At 33.3% G+C, this 10957-nt stretch overlaps 1 protein-coding gene across 3 annotated transcripts; it reads right to left on the minus strand.

Annotated features, from left to right (window-relative positions):
* Nucleotides 1–200: 200 nt before the first annotated feature.
* Nucleotides 201–10025, minus strand: LOC108755139. Of its 3 annotated transcripts, none has more exons than XM_018497975.1 (6): nucleotides 9738–10025; nucleotides 4142–4331; nucleotides 3859–4046; nucleotides 2308–2587; nucleotides 1446–2075; nucleotides 201–1364 (listed from the first exon to the last, which is right to left on the minus strand). In XM_018497975.1, exons 3-6 carry the CDS (start codon nucleotides 4025–4027, stop codon nucleotides 440–442), a joined length of 2004 nt encoding a protein of 667 aa, XP_018353477.1. In that variant the 5' UTR covers nucleotides 4028–4046; nucleotides 4142–4331; nucleotides 9738–10025; the 3' UTR covers nucleotides 201–439. The 3 variants fall into 3 exon arrangements, with proteins under 3 accessions (XP_018353477.1, XP_018353479.1, XP_018353478.1); XM_018497977.1 differs by lacking the exon at nucleotides 9738–10025 and adding an exon at nucleotides 9502–9534; XM_018497976.1 differs by lacking the exon at nucleotides 9738–10025 and adding an exon at nucleotides 8609–8695.
* Nucleotides 10026–10957: the final 932 nt, after the last annotated feature.

Consider the following 10957-nt stretch of genomic DNA (forward strand, 5'->3'; position numbering starts at 1 on the left):
GCAATCAACCTTTGTGTTCGATATGTACGAAGCAAATCAGTAGAACTATGCCTCACATATTTTCACAAAAATCGATTCAAGATTACGCAATAGTTACTAAATAAAATATTACTAAAGTAATTAAGTTCAACCGATCGTGTATAGGAAAAACACGTGTAAAGTACAATTTAACATAAAAATAAAATTTGAAAATTTGTTGCAACACCATCGCAATGCAAATACATCGCAAGGTTTTAGGAAAGTTATTTAAAGTAATAAAAAGTCTGAATATTTTTCATCGTCACATATTTTCAACTTAGGAATAGCGTTTTTTCAAAACCAGTAGTTATAGGCTCTCTAGCTTAAAAAAGTTAACTCTTTTCGATCGGATTCAACGGAATGTTAATGAAGTACAAAATTGTAACAACGCGTATAAAGTCAAATTTTGGTGACTTTATGTTTACTTCACACAATGACAATACTGCTTCATGCCGCGATTTAAACACCTGGCGCTCACGGCGTAAGGATTGATTCTACTGACTTCGCTATCAGATAGAGTATAATTGCCATCACCATGATACCTGATGGTTACCTCGAAATTACCGTTACCGGGAGCTGTCTGAATCATGTAGAAATATGTGATGGTGGACAGATTATCCGTGCCGAAGTCGATCACCTGATCCACCCGGTGCACCTTCTTTAGTTTGAGCCGCGCGCATAGTCGCCGGCCCTTCTTGTCCTTGTAATTTTTTACGATACTCTCAACATGATCCAGGAACTTCTGCACGCCACCCTTGGCGATTCTGTCATTGACGTTAATCGACTTGAAAGCCGTGCAAGTGCACCAATGATAAACCACACCTGCGTCCTGACAGCCCCTCTCTCTAGGGACTGGCGCGAAAAGGGACTGGCAGGTGGAACATCCTGGACTGGAATCAGCATCGCCACCTCCGATGGCGAGAACATCCCGTAGCGTTTCGTAGAGATCGAACGGCGAGGTGAGTCGATTTTGATTCACCGCGAGAGCTCGTTGGGCCTCGGGATTTTTCTGGCGGAACCATTCGGGTAACCAGATGTAAATGTACGGTAATCTCTCTTCGTACCAGCCAACAAAGGTGTTGCGAAACTCGCCCCAGCGCATACCGTGATCGCTCAGGAAAATTATCATTGAGTCGTTCAATATTCCCTCCTGTTCTAGAAACTCGAATTTCTTCAACACACGAGTGTCCATCGACGAAATACCATTCATATTGTCATGGCTGATCGTGTTTGTCCAGAAGAATCCGAAGTATGGCACGCCGACGAAGGTTTGGGCAAAGTTCACAGCGTAATCGAAGATCCGTTCGAAGCTTAATTTGGGACCCGTACAGTATTTCATGTTGAATCTGCAAACAGCGCGAACGAAAATTTCATCAATCAGCAAAAAGATCATATTGCTCTTTGGATGGTAATAGTTAACTCATTACCTTTTCTTGATTTTAAGAAGTTTCTCGCTGGCCAGCATATAGGGTCTCAAGTAGTAATCCGTAGGCGGCTCGACAAAGCCAACCTTGAGGTAGTTAAATGTGTTGAGGATAGTCTCGTCCTCACCATAGGCCGTGACGTAGCCAGCATTGCGGAAGTTGTGCCAAAGGAAAGGGCAGTTGTCGAGTTTGTAAGCCACTGTCGGCTTGCACCGAGAATATGCTTGTTGTGGTGTCTGGCCGGTCAAAATCGCCATCAGATTCGGAAACGTATTGTCGCCGATTTTATTATAGCCTTTTAGACCGATCCAGCCAGTCTCGCGCAGATATCTCTCGGTTTTCGGCATAGCTCGATAGAAATTCAGCCGACTGACGCTGTCGATGCCGAGGACGAGCACGCTTAACTTTCTTGAAAAGTTTCCGGGTTGACTGCCATTGTGATCTATGCGTTCTCGTACCTTCTCCGGGTTCAAGATTGCGTGAACGTTCTCATACACCGTATTAGTTGACAGCTTCGTATTCTTCGTCTTCGCTTTGGGTTTCGATTTCGCCTTCACCTTGCATGACACGTACACCACCTCCATTTCGCGCGGAAGCATCACTTGTCCGGTGAAGTTCTCGCATTGCTTGACTCTATTGGGAAGAAAGGATCGGCAAATGTTTTCCAGGAAAAATTCTAATCGTATAGGCCAAATAGCTTGCGACTTCAATCTCTTCAGGTACAGTTTTTTTTATATTATATCGTAAATAAATAAACAAAGTAATTCTTGCCGCTTAATTCTTTTCTCAGCAGATTAAATGCACCTGAATGTCTTAAGATGACACTGGAACTTTCAATGCAAAGAGTGACGATGATAAATCTTACGATATCGTAGAGTCGTAGTTGTCCTTCTTGGGTCTATCCACTTTGGGTCTGACTACGGGCGACCAGCAGCAGGCAACGTCGCTATGCATGGTTTTTATGGCGGGATCGAGAGAAAGAAATACGCTGCCATTAGGTTCCCTTGAAATTTGCGAAAGGACACGATCGTTCGGGCATTTCTCCAATTTTTCCTTCCTCACGAATTTCGCGATGGACGGATCCAAAGGCTTTTTGGACAGCATATGACATTTCGGATTCCATACGAGATAACCATCCACCGTGCCTATCATCAAACATAATTCGATATAATTCCACCTTAGACTTCAGACTTCGATAATATAGTACGCATTTTATCATAACGAATAAGCAACGATTTCACTAAAAATGAAAGTATCTATATACAAGTATAATACATCTATGAAAACATTTAAGATATTAAAAATATCGTTGAATGTACATTGATATTCTACGAAGATTTGGAAAAAACATCTATGTTTCGGATATACTCAAAAATATATACCGTATAAAATATTTACAAATTAATAAAGTAAAGTTCTCAAGTCATTGATCGTCAACTATTTAGTTTACATCATACTTGATTAAAATAAATGGTCAAGAGATATATATACAGATTTATTACTTAACCATTTGCTTAAAAATAATATAATTGACGATTAATGACATGAGAACTTTGCTTCACATTAATTTGTAAATTTTACAAATATTGAAGAGAAAACTTATCGATATCAATTGCTGATATTGATACTAATTAGTAGTGCTATTGGATTCAATAGTGTAATATACTACTGCAATACTAACACTACTGAATCTAATAGTGTACATTAGCATTGACAGTATTGCAATAGTGTTAAATACTAGTAGTACTACTAGTTCAGCAGTGACACTATTGCGTATCACTAGTAACATTTCGCCGATAACTTTATCAAATGTGTCGTGATTATTTAAACATTGTATTGGCCTCTACTTTCGTAGTTAGGGATGGTAGTTCGAATATATACACAAGGGCGATTATTGTAAGTTCCCATTTAATTAATCATTTGATTTTCGGTGTTTTTGAGTCATAATTGAGCTCACGCATTGAGCTCGTAATGAGTATGGCTACTACAAAGATGTTTAAAAAATTAGATTTTCATTTACAAAAATGAATTTGATCTTTATGTGACCTTAATATAATACTTTCATCTTAGGTTTAACCTTATTAATAAAAATACGTCTCCATCGATAGCACATAACATCGCAAAAATAGAATTTCAACATCTTGCATTGTTCGGGAGAAATTCAAGTGCACTAATTAAAATGAAACACCATATATAATAAGTAATATAAAATTTTTGTAGAATATATGTAAAAATATTAACAATACATAATATACGCGTACACTAAACTGTATTAGACAACAAACAGCATAACAAGCGATTGTACAGTTTAATAATATAATAATTATAATATTAAATGTTTTATATTAATATTATGGAAATGCATGTCAGTATAGTCAAATGAGGAGGTAAGACATTACAAGGAAATGAGACTCACCTTCAGCGATGTTATACGACTTGAAGGACGGATACTGTAGAACGTCGTATTCGTATTCGTCGTCGGAAACGAGATAAAGGATGATAATGATCAGGCACGGTAAAATCAGAACGAGGCCGGACCTTCGGCAGAAGCATTCGGTGAAACGTAACCATTTCGCCTTCCACATTATGCTGTCGTGGTCATGCCTTTCTCAGGATCATGGGAAATCAAAAGTGTTTCTGCATCATTGCGAGTCGCATCATACTTCTATGAATTTCGTTATATTTCGCAATTGGTTTACCCTTATGAAGGACATCTCAACTGTTCGCCACTCGTCTCCTAAGTCTCTTGCATAACAACGCCAATTGCAACATAAACATCCGTCTTTCCGTGAATTATTGTTGTCTTCGTCCTCGGCTTCTTCGTCCTCTTGACAAGAGAAGACGGTCATCGAGCAGCCGCCGTAATTTGATTCGATGATGAGCCTTGTTCTGAAATCGAGTGTTGTCAATGTCGTTGCAAAAATAGGACATTATATTTACTTATCAAAGATCTTTATTCCTTTGTTCAATGAATATTTTCTTTCGCTTTCAGCTTAACTAATTTAGTAGCAATAATTAAAGAGCTAATGAAAGTGCAACACAGATTACGTTGTTCAGAATCGTGTAAAAATCTTTATTGCATTAATGGCAAGATGACATCTTCAAATTTTTCAAATTGGACGTACTTTGGAGTCCTTCTCAGCAATAAATTACAAATGCAATAATGCAAATTAATTTGTTAATCCATTAGAATCACTCACAGATTTCCAAATTAAAGTGTGTTGTTTCAACAGAACGAAGAACCTATCATGAAACTTTTGACATATTAATGTATTTAATCCTATTATAAATTAATGTGAAATTACATTGTCCGTGCATGTTACTTTTAAGTAATCAGAGTCTAACTGAATCAAGTTCACCAAGTTATCTAATACTATTCTGTGATTGACTCGGTGATTGGCTTATATAACATCTTAAGACTGTACTTAAGAAGAATCTTATTTCACTTTGCAATTTTTGTTTTTATTATAAATTACATTTACAACAGCCTTAATCGGATTTAATAACATCCGTAGTTATGAAATTGGCCAATCATAGCTATTTCTCTAAAAAATAGAATGACTGTGATTGGCCACTTTTCTAACTACGAATGTTATTAAAGTTGATTAAGGATCTCTTTCACTAATTTCGGTTAAAGTTAATCGACGGTTGACTCCTAGTAGCACCAATTAACATCAGTTCAATGTATCACATCTTTTCTTCTCTCTTCTTCTTCGGTGATAACTATTGTATTACACTGCGAGTATTGTATTAACCATCTGTTAGCTTTAATCAAAGTTGTCGAAAGAAGATTCTAAGAGTGCCACGTAAGTCAATGTATGAATTTTGATTGCGTACTTTCCGCTTATTCGTTTGTGCATGACAGGAAAAATAGTCGTAGTTTATCGAGAGACAGGAATGTATTTACATAATGACACAAGTGTTACTCAATATACAAGTTAAATATAGGCTCTATTATTGTATACAAAGTCTACATGCGAAGTGAGACTGGTATAAAAAGTGAGAATAAGAAATTGATCAATCACAGTCGAATGTAAGAAGAATAATCGACTGTGATTAGTCAATTTTTTATTCTTACTTCTTACACCAAGCTTATTGCATATATTATAGACCAGGCTTAATATTTAGTGTGTATGAAAGGGCAAACAAATTTAAAAAAATAATTGGAATAAACTAGAAAGCTTAAATAAGAGACCATGATATTTGGTTCACTATATTTTTCAGGACTTGCATAAAATAGAATGATAGATTATGAATATGATAAAGAATGAGATATTCATGTATTTTATTTTATCTTATGCATATCTTGAAAGATATAGCGAATCAGTCAGAAGTTGTCTAAACGATGTTCGATCTCTCACTTGAGGATTTCTAGAGTAAATTATAAATCACAATATTACTCAGATAATCCGATATTTGAAACGATATTATTGCTGTCCAATAATTTAATATTTGAAATAATATTATAACTATCCAACGCGAACTGAATAAAAAAATTCTCCCTCACCTCATTTGATTATATTCCATATATAATAAAAACACAAAAGGCCTTGAAATGCAGATAACATTCTTTTGATACAATATCATACTTCATATACAGAGAGCGGATGGTAAGATAAAAAAATGAATCTCCTCCGTAGAAAGCGTAGGTGTACATATGTATGTATAATTGAATATCGGACGTCGAATGATGCGGATTGCGCTGTGTGAGATACAGTAGTAGACAAAAGTAACGTTAAAATGTAAAACGTGATATTAATCTGTTTCATACATTTAAGGAACAAAACAGGTTTAGGTAAATGGTCTTGCGTATTTAGCGTATTTTTATAGAAGATTGCGAGAAAGTAAAGAAACTGCTAGAATTGGCAGAATACATCAAAATTTAATTCTGCATAATAATATAAAATGATTCTAATTTTCAAGGTGTTTACAAGCAAAAATATTCATATGAATATGCGTCCTATTTTGAACAGAAAAATACAAAAAATATCCTAATTTAAACGACACGTCAAGAGACGAGCAAATAAGATACTTAAATAAGTGAATCATTTAACTCTATTTAATTAATTAGCATACATAATACATAAATCCATAAATACGTTTTGGCTTACAGAGTCTTCATCAGTTCATAATTAAACATAAATGATAAAAAACTTTACAAAATCTTAACATATTAGAAACCTAAAAATATAAAATAATGAAAGACCAAGTTAATAAATCAGATCAAGTCAATAAATTACCAAAAGATAAATTTATATCTACAATTAAATTTTTATTATCATCTACTTTATTTTTAATAATGTAATTTGTAAACAAACTCCTATAATACTTCTATTCTCTAGTTTTCCCGCCAATTATTGCAGATATTATTATGCAAGATTTGGAGAAAAGAATTCTAAATACATTAGAGTTGCCTATCTATTTTTGTTATGTCGATGACATCTAATTGTTTATTGTTCCCAAAAAGTGAATAATATTCTTGAAAGGTTTAATGATTACCATGACCGATTAAAATTTATTGAATCTACTACATTATCGAATTAGAGGAAAATCATTGTCTTAATTTTCTGAACTCTTCTTCGATTGTCAAAAATAACAAAATTATAATAAATTGATGCCACAAAGAAATTTTTTCTGGACATTAATTACCGTTTTCTTAAACCACCGAAATGCCATAAAAATCAATTTAGAGTGAATCGTTCAATTCTTTTGTCTCATTCTTCATTTTACAAAAAGAAAATTGAGTTATGTATTAGTATTTTATTAGACAATAGTTATTTGATTTTATTTTTGACCTCATTAACAGAAGATTAAAATATTTATTTGTTAATAAATTAAAAATATTAAGTGATCAGAGTTCAATTAATGAGGAAAAGGCGACTTCAACAAAAAAAGATTTCATTGTTTTTTCTCTGATGAAAATAAAAATTACAGAGCATAAGTAATGTAATGGCAGAGTAAAACAGAAGATTTATTATCGACGCTGCTAAGTCCGAAACAGTTTAAAATTTTTTAAATAAGGACCTTGATAAAAATAAAAATCGAAGCGTAAATTGAATGTAATTGGAGAGTAAACGAAACTTCTAGTAGGCAAAAATTGAAACATCAAAATGTAAAAGAAGCGTAAATGCTTCTTTTATATTTCATTGTTCTAATTTTTATCTCCTAGGAATTTTCGTTCGTCAATAGCCAAGGGTCGATAATAAATCTACAACCACAGTAGGTTTTTATAAACTCTCAATAAACTTAATAAATGTATAAAAATACACAAAGATAAAACTTTTGTTTGCAATAGTCAATTAATCTATAAAATTAACTGTAAGAATGACGACAGTTCATACGTAGGACGAACAAAGAAACAAATGAGATTAAAAGAATAAATTAACAATATAAAGTTAGATTTATCTAATATTCATTGTCAGTTATATTTGAACATATGATAAGAACAAATCACACTTTTGACTGGAAAAACGTTAAACTTTTAGATTTCGAACAATAAAAGACTCATTACATCATAAAAGATCATGGAAATAATTCATATAAAACAATAAAAAAAGAAACAAACAAAAAACTTGCATAAATAATAAATTAATTGTAGAAGGCCCGGTTGCACTAACGCTACTTTAATTTTAAAACTTAAAACTCTCTTTGTTTCCGTCCCTTTTCGATTCTAAACCGAGATAGAGAGAGTTTTAAGTCTCGCTTAAAGTTAAAGTAACGTTGATGCAACCGGGCCTAAATGACACAGAACGCTGAATGATTCATACTTTGATATCCAATAAAACATTCTAATAGTATAATAGATAACTAAAAGATATTTATCTACCGAACATACTTTCGTAACTTTCATATATATTTCGATGTGTAATGTAATGTATAATTCGTCTTTCGCTCAGTTATTGGAACTCGCTACCAATAAAAGACTAACAAATAAATACCAGACAGTTTAAATCTTTATCGCCGATATGTTGCCTAAATTTATTAACATTTTTGTTTACATGGTCAATTGTTTCTTTATTATTTAATCTGAATTTATAACTGCCTAGATTAATTAATTTTATACATTTGACAACATACTTTATATATTGAACTAAACGTAATTTTCGCCATGAAATGATAAATTCGTTATTGGAATTTTACATTTTGATGTTAACTATTGTACTTACATTTATTGTTGGACACGATATGTTTAAGTATCTTCAATTGCCATATCATATGCGGATGGAGACTATTATCTGGTTTATTAACCTCGACCTCTTATTCATATTTTGTTTAAGAAAAAGATATGTTAAAATTTTGTAAGTTTTTTATCATTTATATGTTTAATTTTAAGCTAATAAGGATTCTATGAGCCAAAACTTGTTTATACATTTATATGTATTATGTAGGTACGTCGTTATTTTATTAAGTAATCAAATAACTTATTTATTTAAATATTTTACCTGCTCGTCTCTTGGTCTTTTAAATTAAGATATTTTTACTTTGCAACAAACAAACGTTATCTTTATTTGTATATTAATAGTGAATTTTCGAAAATTTATTATAAGCTTTAAAAATTGTATCACCTGAATAATGAATTATTAGAAAAAGTACATATCTTCTTTTTAACAGTAATTTCTGCACATTCAGTCTCGAAAACTATTTGAAATGGAGCACGCGTTTTATCTAAATATTTTTCTTGGAAATCTCGGAAACGAAACAGAATGTTTGAAAAATGTTCGTATGAACACTTTTAATTAAAATGACAGATAAAATCACCTCCTATAGAGTACTGAACTTTCTTTCTAGGACAATTTGCATACAAAATTAAAATCGTCCTATTTTACATACAGATAGCTTTGGATAAATTCATAAATTTGATTCTTTTCTTTAAACTCGTGAATATCAATAATTTAAATTTTTCTAAATTAAGCTTTAGAAATACAAGTAAGTGCAACAGTAATTTGTTCCTGATTTAATTTTATTATTAATTTGATTATCTTTATGATTATTTTGTATTTCAATTAAAGCTTCACTATAGCTTCACAAATTGGTACTTATTCATAGAACAAATGAAAACCTTGACAATCCAAAGATTAGTATCTTGGAAACTACGGCACTTTTAAATAGCAGCGATTTAAACAGCAGTTTTAAACAGCACGTATTTGCAAGATACACAAGATACACTTTGCACATTCATGTCTCTCGGCACGAAGACGACGATATCTCGGAACGCAATCGGTGCGCACCTATCTCAACATTCGCACGAGTACGAACAGTCATGAGAAACAGCCTCGCGAAGTTCCTTTCAATTACCTCTCGCACCCGTGTGACGTCGTACGAATGGGAAGCAGCAAGTCTTCCGTGTAAGTTCTCCGATTATGTCTGGATGCAGGAGCACAAATCGTCACGTTTATCCCGATTCGCGTCCTGCGACGCGATTTTGACGTGCACCCACGAAGGGATAATGACGCTCGGCATATAACAAAGCCACGGCACGAGGTCTCACCCCCGCTCGCGACGAACGAGGGCTGCTGCAAAGTTTAATCGAATCGAGCTGGCCGGGCCAACGCGCGCGCGTGCCACCCACGCTGCAACCAGGCAACTCCGTCACTGACTGACGGAGATTTGCGCATACGTCGTCGTCGCCGTCGCCGTCGCCGTCGTCCTCGTCGTCGTCGTCGTCGTCGTCGTCGTCGTCTCCACTCGTGCGCCGCGCCGGTCTGCGCCTGTCAACCCAATTCGCGATGCGCGCGCCACGCGACTTCTCATCGGAACGCAACCTTGCAATTGAGTATTTTGGCTTGCAGATTTTTTAATTTATATAAAATTCATTGGTTTTTTTGAAAAAAAATATTATATCAATTATTTTTTTATAAATTTATAATTTATAAAATTTTCGCTTAATTTTTAATTTAAAGACGCAGTCGCTACCGTTTTTAATCGATTTGATTTATGTCAATGGTCTATATATGTATATCGCGCGAAATCGATATCATTCGATATATGTAAAAAAATAATTGATACAATATTTTTTTCAAAAAAAAAAACCAATAAATTTTATATAAATTAGAAAATCTGCAAGCGGAAATACTCAATTGCAAGATTACGTTCCGATGAGAAGTCGCGCACATAATTACAAAGATTAGAAAAATAAAGATTAGAAAATAATATAATAAATTAGGAAATAGATTAGAAAATAATTAGAAAATAGATTAGAAAATAATAAATTAGAAATTGTTGTGTAAAAATAAGATTCATATCGTTAGTTCTTTAAAATTTCAAATAAAACTGAAGAAATCTTTTTTGCAGTAATATAATTTATAATATTAGGTGTAGTAAAAAGTCATCGCGTTTTTTTAAAAGACATCCATCAGTAAAAACCGCAATTACTTTCTTACCAACAATATAAATATATCTTGATAGAGTAAAGTTTCAGCTTTAAAAATCTCTTTTTTAAATTATACGATACGACAATTTTTAATGGAGTTATGAGCAATTAAAGTCAAAATAATTCTTTTATTTAATCCGCGATA

The sequence above is a fragment of the Trachymyrmex septentrionalis genome, unplaced genomic scaffold (genome assembly GCF_001594115.1).
Source record: "Trachymyrmex septentrionalis isolate Tsep2-gDNA-1 unplaced genomic scaffold, Tsep1.0 scaffold83, whole genome shotgun sequence".
NCBI lineage: Eukaryota > Metazoa > Arthropoda > Insecta > Hymenoptera > Formicidae > Trachymyrmex > Trachymyrmex septentrionalis.

What these genes read in the sequence shown, in the direction of transcription:
- LOC108755139 (XM_018497975.1), bottom strand. Translation starts at nt 4,027, where the DNA reads ATGTGGAAGGCGAAATGGTTACGTTTCACCGAATGCTTCTGCCGAAGG. An exon ending in GTCGTATAACATCGCTGAAG is followed by an intron (nt 2,588 to 3,858) that starts GTGAGTCTCATT and finishes GTTTGATGATAG; the next exon opens with GCACGGTGGATGGTTATCTC. An exon ending in AACTACGACTCTACGATATC is followed by an intron (nt 2,076 to 2,307) that starts GTAAGATTTATC and finishes TCTTCCCAATAG; the next exon opens with AGTCAAGCAATGCGAGAACT.